At 41.0% G+C, this 14,431-nt stretch overlaps 1 protein-coding gene and 1 non-coding gene across 2 annotated transcripts; both read right to left on the bottom strand.

Moving 5' to 3' along the window:
• Positions 1-981: 981 nt before the first annotated feature.
• Positions 982-1,054, bottom strand: TRNAV-AAC. The gene has a single exon. It is a non-coding gene; the product is annotated as a tRNA-Val (tRNA).
• Positions 1,055-11,484: 10,430 nt separating this feature from the next.
• LOC100550948 (interferon alpha-inducible protein 27-like protein 2B) lies at positions 11,485-14,431 on the bottom strand. Its single transcript, XM_003204899.3, has 3 exons — positions 14,253-14,431; positions 11,888-12,034; positions 11,485-11,669 (listed from the first exon to the last, which is right to left on the bottom strand). Exons 1-3 carry the CDS (start codon positions 14,398-14,400, stop codon positions 11,641-11,643), a joined length of 324 nt encoding a protein of 107 aa, XP_003204947.1. The 5' UTR covers positions 14,401-14,431; the 3' UTR covers positions 11,485-11,640.

Below are 14,431 nucleotides of genomic sequence, written 5' to 3'. Positions count from 1 at the left end.
AAAGGAAAAAAAAAAAGAAGCATCTGAGCAATGTTTAAGCATCACCAAACTTGCATCTTTAGTGCATTTTTTTACCCTTTTCTGAAGATTATTCTGCCTAATGGATGCTTGTATTGCTTCAAATGTTCACTGAAATAGACTTCATTAGATAAGCAGCCTTCAGAGCAGATCTTGTGGGAGATTATGTGTGCCACTGAAGAAAAAGTGAGAATTTGATGAAATAACTTATTTAGGGTAGGCAGAGAGATAGTCAGACCTCAGCTGCTACTCCTTGTGTGAGCTGGACCTCTAGAGAAAGCAGCAGTCTGTCCTACCTGGTGTCTGGCTCCGAGTGCCAGAGTTCAAGGAGCGTTTGGATACCGCTCTCTGACATAGGATCTGATTTTCGTGTGGTACTATGTAGAGCCAAGAGTTAGACTCGATAATCCTAATGGGTTCCTTCCAACTTGGGATATTCTATTATTCTATACAGGAGAAATATATGTGACAGATTGCCCTATGCAGTGATTTGCCACAGGCACGAACTCCTTCTTGGCTATATCTAAACACATCTAGGCTTTCCCAAAGCCAAAGTATATGTTGAGGAGTGGAGAAAAGTGGAGTCAGAAGGAGCTGGGAGGCCATCTACAAGCCTGTGTGGCCAGGTAGGACAGCACAGACATTACAGATCCCAAGCGGACATTGCCAAGGCCCTCCAACCAGCCTCCAGTCCCACTGCCTCAGTGAGGCGGCCATGGGTCTCCTCCTCTCCCTTTTCCCATTCTTCCCATCTTCATGCCCAGCATATGGCACATTGACAGGTACCCCTCACTCCGTCCCTAAGGGCAATCAGGGTATGTACTTGGTGAGATGGTACCTTGAGAAGTGCAGCAAGAGATACACTTGAATAAATGCAAGATTTTCATGTGTGAAACTGCAGAGACTGGCAGGGGTTGGAAAGGTTAATTGGAGCTCCCGTAGTCCAACCCCAAAAAGAGGTGATGTTTCTGCCTGGTTTCGAACCAGGGACCTTTCGCGTGTTAGGCGAACGTGATAACCACTACACTACAGAAACCCTTGTTGTTGTTATTCCTTGTTATTATTTGGTTTTCTTGAGTGACCAGGTAGTGACTTTGGGTGCAGGTATGGTTAAAGCAGCAGCCCCAGAGCTGCTCTGTTTGAGGAACGTGGGGTGTAAATTCTGGGACCACTGAGGAAAGACAGCACAGAATAGAAGCCTGCTCACTTTACCTCACTCTATATTAAAATAGTCTGATTTTTGGATGGTGCTATGTGGAGCTGGGAGTTGGACTCATGGCTTTGTGAGATCTTTCCAACTAGGGATGTTCTATGATCCTCCAAAAGCCATAAGTACAATCATTATTCACACAAATTATTATAAACATTGAAATACTTGTGATGAAACTGAACCCTTGATGCGTGTTTTGTCGATGTATTGCTGTGTAGATGCTGGTACCAGTAGCATCTGGTCCAGTGCTCCCAGCTGGGTGTGCCTGCTTCTCATTTATGGAAGAGAAGACAATCCTAAAACCAGTTCCTTCTCTTTTTCTGATATCATGTCCCCCAGAGGCTTCCTGTCTGCTTTGTTAATGATTAAGAACTAACTACAGAAGGGCACGTATCAAGTATGGACATATTATATTGTGTCAGAATTGAGGAGGAAGCCTCAGGCTTGTGTCCCCTGTGCCTCTCTCCAGTATTAATCTTCTCAGTACATGAAACATTTTTCACCAATACATAACCTCACTTATTACTTCCTGCCATTAAGTGCAGCAAATACTCAGACACTCTTCTGGAACATTTCCAAATGAAATCTCAGAGTCATTGCATTAACCTTTTCCATTACAGAGCAGAAGGAAATTAGCTACTGGCACACAGAGAAATACATGGAAAGTGGTACAATATTTCACATAATTGTATTTTTGTGCTTTTCATCAATGCAAAGAGTTAAACATAAGTGTTAAAAGTCCTGCATGCTTCATTAAAAACTCTCAATTTCTCAATTTTCAGCAAAATAAGCCATCAGCGTTAGATTCTATAATTGACACCATTGCTTAGGGAACAAACCTATGAATCTTATTAGAGACAAATTCATTACTTTAAGTCCACCCTTAGGATGCAGAGCTCATAAAAGAAACCTCTGGAGGGTTCAGCTTAGGGGATGAGATGATTTCAGGCTGCAAATCTACAGATTTGCTGTAATTAACCTGAACTAATTATTGCCAGGCGATGGGTCAGACATCCTCGATAAAAGCCCCTGACTGGTTTTATTGTCTGCTGGGTTTACAGCAAGAGAGCTTCTTGTTAAACAAAGAAAAAGTACTGAAAGAACAGTCCTATATATTCTTAAAGTAAAATAAATCTTTCCACTGGGAGAGCACAGCAGAGTCTATTTAAAATGCAGAGTCAATAGGCACAGCTGAACTACATGAATGTTTAATACTTTTTCTAGCTAGCTCACTCCAGGTAACGATCAGTAGCAATGTTCAAAAACAACTCCTGGGTGGGCTAAACATGTCTCCATAGGAAGCAAACGAACTGCTTGCCTGCTTTTGCAAGTATCATAAGAAGGGATCCATTTAAACACATCCATGCACTGCAGATATGCTATTACAGTCAAAGCACGATGAGCATGCAATGGATGTTCTATTACCATTCTTCTATTGCTTACAAGGAACAGAAGAGGTGCATGGGTGCACCTACAGAAGCTTCAACTGCTCACACCAGAAGAAGGAATAGTCTAGCCTGCAAGAGATAAGCTCGTACCCCTGTAATAAAGATAATCTAAGTTTAATTTTCATGGACTTGAGAAGCATTGACTTCAGTGAAGGTTTTTGTATGTGTTTAAACTGCCAAATTCCCCTCCTCTTTATCTAGTGGGGATGTATCAAGCTGTAGCCCAATATGTAGTATGAATTGAAATCACTGGCAATGACAAACATGAAAACATTTAAAGATACCCTTCGAGTCTTGAACAAAGCTGATCCTTTAGTGTAGGCAATAGTCCCACTTTGAGTGGCAGATGCCCTCCAGATGAAGCTTCTGGCCAGCAATTTGACCATCCCTTGTTGTTAAGAAGTGGTTGTATTGTGGAGGGACCATGTGTTCTCCTTATTCTCTCAGCTAAAGATGTTTATGGCTGCTCCTTCTTTTCCTTCAATCCAGAGAGTTACCGCTACTGCTTTTCTCTCATAAACTTGAATCCTACCTTCCCTTTCAACTCTTCTCTGCATCATACTGTTGGTGTTTTGTTTTGGCAAGTTAGCACAGGGGAGGTAAGCAAAGTGGGGGTGGTCACTGAATTTTGTCATGTGAGTGACTTAAAAGTCATATTTTGAGCTTCTGCAGCTCCCAAGGAGGAAACAAGAAACAAAAAGCCCAACCAGTCTGTACCAGGGCTACCTAAGAACTTCTGGGTTCTTTCTCAGCTGTATGATCCTGAGTAGCATCCTTAGTATCCTTCTGAGCTCATTTTCCCCCAGATAATCATTCCTGCCTCACAGGGTTACTGTGAATGTAACCTGTAACTCACATATATTAATCTAAGAGGTCTCACTGCACTAGAAAGATCTTGAAGCTAAGACATTTTTGGCTAGTCCCCATCATTATTTTTCATCCTTTATCAGTAGGTTTGCTATAGATTTTCTCTCTTTTTTCCTCCATTAACCATTTTCCTACTAGCATAAAAACATCCCCTTCCAAAAAAAATAAATATATGTATATATATATGTATATAAAAATATCAAAATTACTGTGTAAAAATGGCAAAACATTTGAACAGTGCCCGACCCCTCTGGCCACTCTTGCCTGCAATAGCTTCCATAAGGAGTCTGCAACACAGCCAGCCCTATGGTACAGCAAATATGAGTCTGCAATTCTTCTGTGAGGGTGAAAATCAAACAGAGCTCTCCTGCACACCTGGGTCAGTATGGTGTCCTTGGAGAAGTGGCATCTCCCTAATGAGCTCAGGGCAGAGCACTGCAAGCACTCCCCATGCCAGTTTATGACATGCCACAAATAAAAACTAGTAACCTGTGCAAGGGAAACTCACACTGCACACTGAAGAGCTGCAGTTTTCATGTGTCACCACTGTATGCCACTGCAGCCTAGTCACTGTGCTGCATCGCAGCAACAAGGCACTGCTACAGCCCACCCTCAGGAACCAGTTAGTAGTAGTACACCATAATCCCATTATGTTTGGATGTTTTCAGAGCTATTAATCTCCAAGCGAGCCGTTCGAAAGTGAATTATCTGAAAATCGTAGCATTAACCTCTTTGTGCGTACACCATTTCTAAATACTGGAGGCAACAGGAGTCAAGTTCATATTATATGTATAATATACACATATGTAACTCACTTCTTAAGAATGTTCCGTGTGTAATTTAAAATCCATCAGAAAAGAACCAGTCATCAAACAGTATTTTTGTAACCTACTTATGCTACGGATGAAATATACATGAATAATCAGAAATGAACGATCTCATCCACTGTCATTTCTAAGTCTTCCACTGGACTGGTGCAAAATTAATGCTAGATTTATCCTTGTAAGATGGGTGGGAGAGTGAGAATGGCCAGGACAGGGATTCATAATGTAATTTCACAATCATTGAAATTATTACTTTATCAAAATAATTTATTCGTTTAAATTTTTTTTTGGCAATTCTTAAAATTGCAGGGAAAGAATCCTCTAACTCAATGGCAAATGCCAAGTAACCTGGAGTTTTAGTCTCAGAACAATGTTGTGAGATATCTACTGGAAGGTTCAGGTTGAATATTAGGAAACATTTCTTCTCCGAAAGAGCAGTGAGGCAGTGGCACAGGCTGCCTGGGGGGGTGGTAGGATCACCATCCCTGGAGGTGTTCAGAGCTGTGTGGATGTGGCACTGAGGGATGTGGTCAGTGGGCATGGTGGGGGTCGGCGGGGTTGAACTAGATGATCTTAGAGGACTTTGAAACCTTAATGATTCTTTAGTTCTATGATTCCATGTAAATTTAAACACTGATAGCCATCATTCTTGTATAGGTGCACTATCACACAGCACAGAGAAATTACAGACCCCCATGCGTCCCATCCTGTCCATTTCCTGATCAGTGAGGAAGAAGAGATTATGCAGTATGTGGGGCACGCTTCCTTACACTGTTTTAGTGTAGAAAGAGAAATGGTAGTAATAAGGTAAAAAGAGAGAAACTGAGAGCTATCATTCCTTGTTCTCTGCAAAAAAGCCATATGACTAGTAATAACCTATTCCCCAAAGGGATAAATAAATAAAGACATACCAAAAAGCTGGAATGACTGAAAATAAATAAATAAATAAAGGAATTCCTAAGACACTCTCTTTGCCCTTTGGGTTTTCTCTGGGCAGCGTGGCCTGTGCTTGTTACCAGCACACAGGCTTCAGACGTGGTGATCCAGACATGGCTTCATTTATCTGCCGAGTTATGTTTGGCTAAGAACTATTAACTTCTTGCAAGTTTTACATTGTACTTCACACCTTTGCTTGCTTCTGACTGCAGTGCCTATGGGTTGGTTTGAACTCTTACTGTAAAAGTTCAAACTCATCCCAGGCTGGGTGGGGCTCTGAGCAACCTGGTCTGGAGGGAGGTGTCCCTGCCTATAGCAGGGAGGTTGGAACTAGGTGATCTTAATTGTCTGTTCCAACCCAAACCATTCTATGATTCTGTGATTCTATGAAAGTAAGGGGTTACTCCTGTCCCGTGAGCAAACCCTTTCCACAGAAGTTACCTTTTTAAAGTAACTATTGCAAAAAATGGAAATGTAATCGTGAATCCAATAATGCCTCTAGTGGAAGGAATCTTAAGAAATACTAGATATCTGAAATGTTGTATTTGGTAAATGTGGCAATCTTCTTTTCTCTAAAATCCAAAGTCTATAGTAGAACTAAACCAGCACAGGGGTGGGAGTAAAAGGGAAATAACTATCAGATGTGAAATGTCTTTGGATGGTTTAGCAGCATTACCATTCACAGCCACGGAATACATTACTTTTTATTGTAAACTCTGTTCCTTAGTGTAGTATAAATCTTAAAAATGTGTCAATACATGGCAAAGTAAATAGTCTCTGGAGAGAAAAAATGTTTTAAACCATCTATCAAGTCTAAGAAGTTGATAGCAATTAAAATCAGGGCTGTTTATGTATAAACATAAATTGCAGAGCTAGCCTCAAACTAGCCAGTAAAAATCTTGGCTGGGCAGAAATTCCGATTGTAAAAGACTGGAAAAAGCAACATCTGAATGTTACAAAATGCTTTTGTAGATAATGCTTTTTGTTTCCATAGGGATGTTATTTTCTATGAAATTTTATGACATCAAGGGAAATCCACTTATTTATTTATTTTTACATTCAAAGTCAAGCATTTAGAAAAAAAATAAAAAAATAAAAAAAATCCCAGGTAAAAATGAGATACCTGAGAAGAAATATTGCCCATAGTAGATGAGCAATAAAGTGTATTATATTTCAATGCTCATTTTTCCCCAGAAGTGTTACGAAGAGAGATGGGGAACTATTTTAATTTTTGTAATCATTAATCGTGAATATTTTCATAAGGGAATGTAATTACTTTTGAATTTCTGTGTGCTTAAATTGAATTATTAATTGTGACTCTTCAATATGTAAGGCCCTAAGGAAATGGTTCACGTGGTGGTGAAGAGGAGTTACGCTCGTGGATCCTGCCTCTTCTTTATCAGAATCTGTTGTCGTAGAACAAGGAGAGGTGGTTTCAAATAAAAGAGGGGAGATTTAGACTGGATGTAAGGAAGAAGATTTTTATAATTAAGGTGAGGATGCACTGGAACAGGATGCCCAGAGAGGTGGTGGACGCCCCATCCTTGGAGACATTCAAGGTGAGGCTGCACGGGGCTCTAAGCAACCTGATCTATCTGTAGGTGTCCTTGTACACTGCAGGGGAGTTGGACTAGGTGACCTTTAAGGGTCCCTTCCAACTCAAAAGATTCTATGATTCTATGAAGGAAATCTCAACTTAGGATCCAAATGAGGAGCTGGTATTGAGATTTTGACATTCCTGACATTAAAATCCACCTTGAGTTAATTGTGACTCCACCAGCAGTGGGTAAATTATGAGTAATTTACCACAAGCAGTGGGTGAATTAGACAGGAGAAAAATGACCATGTAGGAGTTTCTTCTCATCTTCTGTACTTCTGGAGGCAGATAAATCCAGCAGGAGTTTCTCCATCTCCTTCACAACAGCGAAAGACAAGAGAACTTTATGAAGTGCTCCCAGCTCTCAGAAGGAAAAGAGACTTGGGGACATGGGAACATGGATTATATTCATTTTCTTCTAAGAGATGAAATCATAACACAAGTGAGGCGGTGAGATACCATTTCACTGAAGGTAGCTGATGTGCCTTGGCTCTCTCCCCATCTGTTTTTGAGGAGTCCTCAGGCAGGGGAACATCATCCCTCAGCTTGCCAAGGACAGTGCTGCTGAAGGTACCCTAGTAACACAGGAGATGAAGCGAAGCTGCAGGAAATAACAGAATTAATCTGGTATTTTTAAACTTAGACTTTGTCATGTGGTTTCTCCGCTAAAGATTTGTGAGAATTTCACAAAATAAGACATGAACAAATCAATAGAGGAACAGGATCTGAACCACAATGCAGGCATTTGTTGTCTCCTTGTGCATTAAATTACCCAATTAATGTTTCCTGTTGCCTTAGCCCGTTCTAATAAGGCTTGATGTCGCTTATCAGCCCTAATCTTCTAAATGATGAGCAAGAACTGCAGCTGGATTTACAAGAGCCTTTGGGGCACAATACCAAACTCCCAGAGAGCTGAAGATCCATCCCTGGAATGATGCTTATTAGGGGTTCTTATTCATTACCATTTACTTCACACAGATATTCGCTAATAAGATCAGATCAGCTTTATTTTTTAAAGTGCTATTAAAATAGATATGCTGGACAACCAATCTCTGTGTATAAAGCATTGCTCAAAAATTAAGCTTTTTCTTGCATAAAACCATCATTTCAGATATATTCAGAAATATTCCTTTGACTCAACTGACTCTGCCTGGTTTGTGGGCTTATTTTTCCCGAAAAGGTGACCTGCAGTTTAGGAATTATTTGAGTGAGAAAAATGTTTCCAGAATTAACTGAGAGTGATTTTCATGGACTGCATGCATAAGTTAACTAATTAGAATAACAATGTTGGAAAGGAGTTGCTGGTAAGGAGTAACTAACAGGGATAAATGATTTTTAATAGACAGTGGTAGTGACTTCAGCATGATAAATGCTTTCCTGTTATATGATAAAAAATAAATAAATCTATTTTACTTAGAGATCCTGTTCTGGCACTACGAGGCCAGTGGGGTGGAGGAATAGATTAATTTAGATAAAATGCTATTAAATTGCCTGTATACTGTCCTGTCAGACAACTATCGACCCCATCCCATGGGAGAAATTGATTTCTGTGCAGAGAGCTATGTTCTTTCTGCAGCATATTGTTTTGCTGCTACTGCTCTGGTAATCACATGCTGCTGCCTCTTTTCCTTTCTCTCCCTTTTTGTTTATTTGTTGTGAAAGATTGATTGAGAGACACAAGGAATTTACATTGCCATATTTGATCCTGTTGGGCCATTTCACTTATTTTCTGTTAAAAACATGAATATTTCCTTTCTAATAATGCACATGTGAACTTTCTTAAGTGGTCTGTGAGTGATGTGTTCAGGAGGAAGCATTTAGCTTTGTTCTCCTGTAAGGAAACTGGGGACTGTAGGGCTATCCAAACTCATAATGCCTGGATCATACAAGTGTTGAAAGGGAACTGATAGGGAATTACGACTGTTGTTTAGCTTTGGATCATCTTTCCATCTTTTAGGCTTAAACACTGTTTATTAGATTTCACTGATGATAGACATTTTTAACTAGACAAAGCGATTGAGATCAGTGCCAAGGCTGAAGTTGAACTTTGTTTGAAATCTTATGTCTGTGCAGGAAAACAAGAATCAAAATAACTGTCGTCAAAAAGGTGGCATTCAGATAATACAGCATTAGTTTAAAAAATTAGTTTTAAAAAGTTAGCTTACAATAGTTTTAGGACAAGAGGGAATTGTCTCAAGGTGTGCCAAGGGAGGTTCAGGTTGGATATTAAGAAAACTTTTCAGAAAGAGCGGTGAGGCAGTGGCACAGGCTGCCCAGGGAGGTGGAGGAGTCATTGTCTCTGAAGGTGTTCAGGAGCGTGTGGATGTGGCACTAAGTGATGTAGTTGGTGGGCATGGTGGGCATGGGTTGCTAGTTGGACTAGATGGTCTTAGTGGTCTTTTTCAACCTTAATGATTGTATGATTCTGTGAAAATTGTTTGTCTGATGAGTTATGTGCCTGATCTTTTCTAATTGTCTTTCATTCTTACATTAGTCTCATTATTGCAACTCACTTCAGTATTATCAGAGTTGAAGCAGATGCTTGAAGATTTGTTTGTGGGGATCTAGATCTTTGCTGCTCACTGACAGCATTTGCACATGAGGTCTCTGACTGGGAATCAGCTGTGATTGGGTTCCTTGCTCTACTTCACACAGAAGGGAATGAGAGCCTGCTGTTTACACACAACTGTAATTTGGTAGTCACAGGTTGCTCTACCAGACCTTTGGACGGAAGTGTGGAGTGGCTTGAGCAGAGCCATGTACAAGCCCAGGCTTGAAGATGGTGCATCACATCAAACTAATGATTCCATCTTTGCACATAAACACTGAGGCTATGCCAAATATCCAGAATTTCAATGCTTTTATGTTTGTTATGCTGAATGGTCAAGGCTGTAAAAGCAGAATTACTGGTGACCTTTAAAAAACAAACAAACAAACAAGATGGAGCTTCTTATTTGTCTTTTCCTTGCCTGCCTCCTTTAGTCTGTAGTAGATAGGACTTGGACTTGATGCTACCTCATGGGTCGCTTCCAACACAGGATATTCTATTAATGCTCTTCCTCAAAATGCTGTTTGACCACATTCACACTGGCCATGGGGCATCACACAGACTCCTTGCCAGAGGAAGGTCAGAGCCTCTCTGTCCCTTTCCTCTCCAGGGGCTGGTGGCACCCACTCCAGATGTTTGAGTGTGGCCACATTATGAGTATGGCAAAATCACAAACAAGCACTGTGTTAATCGTGACTGGGACACGAGTGGAAATTCTTGATGCAGAGATATGGCTGGGACATGGAGATTTCCTGGAGGAGGAGAGACAGGCTGGAAGGGCGAATCACAAGAGTCCAAGAATCACATCTGGATTATCATATAGGAGAGTCCATCCCACATTCCTCAGACTCACAGATCCCTGAGGCTAGTAGGTATCTGTGAGTCCTGAATACTTAATTTTTTTACTCATATTAGCTTATATTTATTTTCGTTTCATCTGAACATAGTGGTCTTCATATCTTCTCTTTATTTTCTAAATAGTACAACATCAATATTACAGTAAGATATCTGCTGCAACGATAGTAATTTATAGCAGTAAATAGCCAGCATGCAGACACGGAGCTTCATTCCGCCCACACCGAGGTTTCTTTGAAAGTAACTTTTCTATGACTTTATAACTACCACTCACGTCACATCCTACTAGTCCTTTACAGCTCGCAGTTACATTTCATTATTTTCCCGAGATAGCTCAGTATCTCTTAACTCCTCACCTTAGGGTACAAGGTACTCTTTGTTTTGAGGTGGAAATGGAAGGGGAGGCTACACTGTTTGGTGTTACCAGAAATTCAAAAGAAGGGAAGAGACAGAGGAGAGAGGATGAGGAGCTGGAAAGATGGGAGGTGGAAGAAGCAAGGGGGGGGACATGCATGTACGAGCATGCCTAGGAAATGGACAACGTTGTGTGGTCTGGGGAAATGGCATAGTCAGAGCACAGCTGAATGAAAGGAGTCAGGTGGGAACAGCAGAAGGCTGTGAGACCTACACCACGGAAGGTGGGCTCCCTTCCTCACTCTAATCAGATATCATCCACAGATTACAGGGGTAGTTTTTGTCTATTGGTGACCAAGATGTTGATAAACTAACAGGACCTTGAGATATTAGAGAGAAAAGAATCTTATAGGAGATGGATACAAACATTAGTTGGATTTATGAAGTATGAAATTTCTTGAGACCTGTTGTCATCTGATTATGTGTATTTTCAATTAAGTAAAATTTAATTTGATAAGCCATTAGAAGTACATCTGAAAGGAACTGCTAGATTCACTTCATGAAGAGTTTCTAGGCTTCTTTCTCACAACAGGGTGAATTTTGCTCTGTGATCACTTTTTGTAGAGTAAGCAAAGCAAGCAAGCTACTAGGAGAGTCTAGTGCTGATAAATGATGGCTTTTGTAATCTGTATTCTGGACTACTGTATCTTACATTTATTGTCTTGTGTTTACATTTGTTTGTGCTTCAGAACACAGTTAATCAAGGAAGAACCTGGCCCTCATTCCCATCCCCATCCTTGTTCCCACTGATTTCATGCAAACATCCATGATTTTAACAGAGCTTTTATTTTAGAGAGTGAAAAATGCTTTGTCTTTCATGCCAAGTACAGGGAGAGCGAAGAAGGGAAGAAGATGTCAGATGAATCTGTCTGTAAAGGACGAACAGTTTGCAGGACCTGTTCCTGGACCATGCTTCTTTCTATTCAGCGCTTTCCTCCTTTGCCACCCATTGCTAAAGACAAACACAAAGAAACACAAAAGCAATTTAAAGCAATGTTGCAGTACAGGGTAACACATGGAATATCTAAGCATGGCCTACAAGGGTTCTCAGGACAGAGGAAGCCAAAGATTTGTGTTACACTTTGAAATACGCTTTTTGAAATGAAGAGCTTCAAATCATTTTCCAGTTCTCTACCAAGCCTCCTCTGTATTAGGAGAACGCTGACTTACAGATGGACTGGATAGTGGAAGTTGTGCCACCCTTGGGAACTCCGCCTCCATGAGAAGTGGCCTCACTGGACATCATCTGGGAGGCCCTGGAACCACCAGAGATCCCACTGCTGGTAAAGCCTGAGGAGTGTGTTGAGCCTTTGGCACCTGGAGAAGTTACAAAAGAGATGTTGCTGTGTTTTTATAAGGAAAAGACTTCGCAGCATAATAGTAAATTACCATTCTTTTCTAAAAACAAAAACAAAACAAAAAAAAACCCACAAAGCTAGAAGATGTGTCAGAAGACAATATCTGCTAATTACTTGACCTCTTCCATCAGTGCACTGCCTTTTAGATGGCATCCTGGTGAGAGAACGTCTACAATATTTTGTCGATGTTGCTGAATATAAAAAAAATGTACAACTCAGTCACAAAGACAGCTTTGATTAACTTTGTTGTGCAAAACAGTTTGTGCAAAGTTTGTCTCTGCTGGAATTGCAATTTTCTGAGGAACTGCCTGAGGGACATGGTTTAGTGGGAAAATATTGGTGATGGGTGGACAGTTGGGCTAGATGTCAGGGAGAAGTTCTTCACAGAGAAGTGGTAAGGTGCTGAAAAAGGCAGCCCAGTGAAGTGGATGCCCCATCCCTGGAGGTGTTCGAGGCCAGGTTGGATGGGGTCCTGGGCAAAGTATCCCTTCTTTTTCTGGGAGAAGTGTAAAGCATTACCAATGACAAATGCTAGTGACAACCCTTAAAACATTCCTTGAGGATGCTCAAATATTTTGGTGATGAGCTTGTTATAATGTCATCTGTAAAGTGATACTGAACAATACTCATGCCCTGCTGCACGTGGGGGAGGGCTTCCAGCCTGAATGGAAAGGTTAAGAAGATGCGTTTGAAGAGCGAGAGATTTCAGGAGCACCTGCGGAAATGAAATCAGGCCCTTTTAGCTCTCAATCAGGCAAAGAACGTGTGGCAAGCTCTCCTGCTGCAGGGAGCCAAAGCTCACACCTGTCTTGGCAATGTTACAGAGCAAGTATTTTTCACAGGGATAAAAGCTCTTCTGGAGTGTGTCCTGTAGGCATGGCTAAAGTTTCCTCTAGTCTTGTAGATTTATCTTCACCAAAGCCAGTGTTTTTCCTAAAAGCATAGAGTTGGTACAGACATTGCAAGAACAAAGTAAGGCGCTGTCAAAAGTCTTTGTCTCTCTTTCTTCTAAATATTCCCAGCAGCACTTGAATTGAACTGCAACTTCATGCTTTCTGTAGGATGCCACTGGTTATGGGCATGCATACTACTGCTGTACCACCATTATCTGTAACAGTAGGCAGGGTTCTACAGCTGTCTGTTTTATTATGGTATTAGTGATGGTTCTTGTGCAATGGGTTCTGTGCTGATAATGCAGTGGAGTGTGCCTTAGAATAGCTCTTCCTGCTTTTTAAATTCTTTTTTAAAGAAATCCCCACTTGTTGCCACCACACAGACTGTTGGTAAATGTGTTCCTGATATGTGAGAGTGGTGAGTCCAAGACCCCCAAAGCAGGAAGGCTTTTGAAGCCTTCACCCAAGGTCAGCCTGTGAACCACTGTGCAGCTGGGTAAATCAGAATCACATGGGGCTCTCTTCTCTGTGGGGTTATGCATACTCAGAGGGTGTCTGCTGAACCAGGTCCCACGGATAGGATTAGCAGACAGGATGCCTTGTGTGTGCATCCCATGGGACATGGGGTTAAACAAGAGTCAAGATGCTTCCATTGTCAGATCAGGATTGCTCTGTGTGTGCAACAGAGTAGCAAGCACCTACAGGGTTAGCTTGCATAAAGGCCAGTTATGCCTATTTTTAGTACTTGGATACACACTGTAAGGATATGTATATTCCTTTATGTATTTAACTCTCAAACTGCAGCTAATTCCCCTCTGTTATGGAGTCTGCATAAGATTTCATGCTTTCTCCCTGTATGCGTGATACACATGGGTATGTAAGAGCAAAGAGCAAGGGGAATCTGAAAATTTATATGAGATGTTGGTACACAGATCATGTTCTTGCATACATGTATGGATTCTTACTGCCAGCGTGACTTTCTGTATTATTGATGATTGGAAAAACAGCACAGACTTTGAATAAATACTGTCCCAAATCTCATGAATACTACCTATGTATATATATATATACTCATGCATATGTACATTCACAGAAAACCTTCTCAACAGCATCCCACTCATAACATGCAGTTTCATATGTGAATCTTCTGTCTTCAGTGCAATGCAGGAATGTAGGAAAGAAGTGATTATGTGACAAGCTTATTTTCAAGTACATAATTCTGTTTGGCTCTATTCACTAAGCAAAACAAAGCAAAAACCACAAAAAAAAAAAAGTTTCTCATACCCATTTCTTGTAGAGTAGCAGTAGTCCCTCCAGAAGGAACACCTCCCCCGAAGGATTTTGCCTCACCAGACATGATTGATGAAGCAAGAGAACCTCTTGCAATTCCAGAGGAAGTAAAACCGGCTTTGTGGACGTTCTTGTCAGACATTTTGCCTGCTGAAGGTGCAGGAAGAAGTTCA

This window comes from Meleagris gallopavo, chromosome 3 (genome assembly GCF_000146605.3).
Source record: "Meleagris gallopavo isolate NT-WF06-2002-E0010 breed Aviagen turkey brand Nicholas breeding stock chromosome 3, Turkey_5.1, whole genome shotgun sequence".
NCBI lineage: Eukaryota > Metazoa > Chordata > Aves > Galliformes > Phasianidae > Meleagris > Meleagris gallopavo.
Note: the sequence above shows the minus strand (reverse complement) of the source record. Positions and strands in the feature narration are given on the sequence as shown.

Coding starts and splice junctions, on each gene's coding strand:
- LOC100550948 (XM_003204899.3), bottom strand. CDS start 14,400: ATGTCTGACAAGAACGTCCACAAAGCCGGTTTTACTTCCTCTGGAATT. Junction 12,035..14,252: donor TGCTACTCTACAAGAAATGG/GTATGAGAAACT, acceptor TAACTTCTCCAG/GTGCCAAAGGCTCAACACAC. Junction 11,670..11,887: donor TTCCACTATCCAGTCCATCT/GTAAGTCAGCGT, acceptor GTTTGTCTTTAG/CAATGGGTGGCAAAGGAGGA.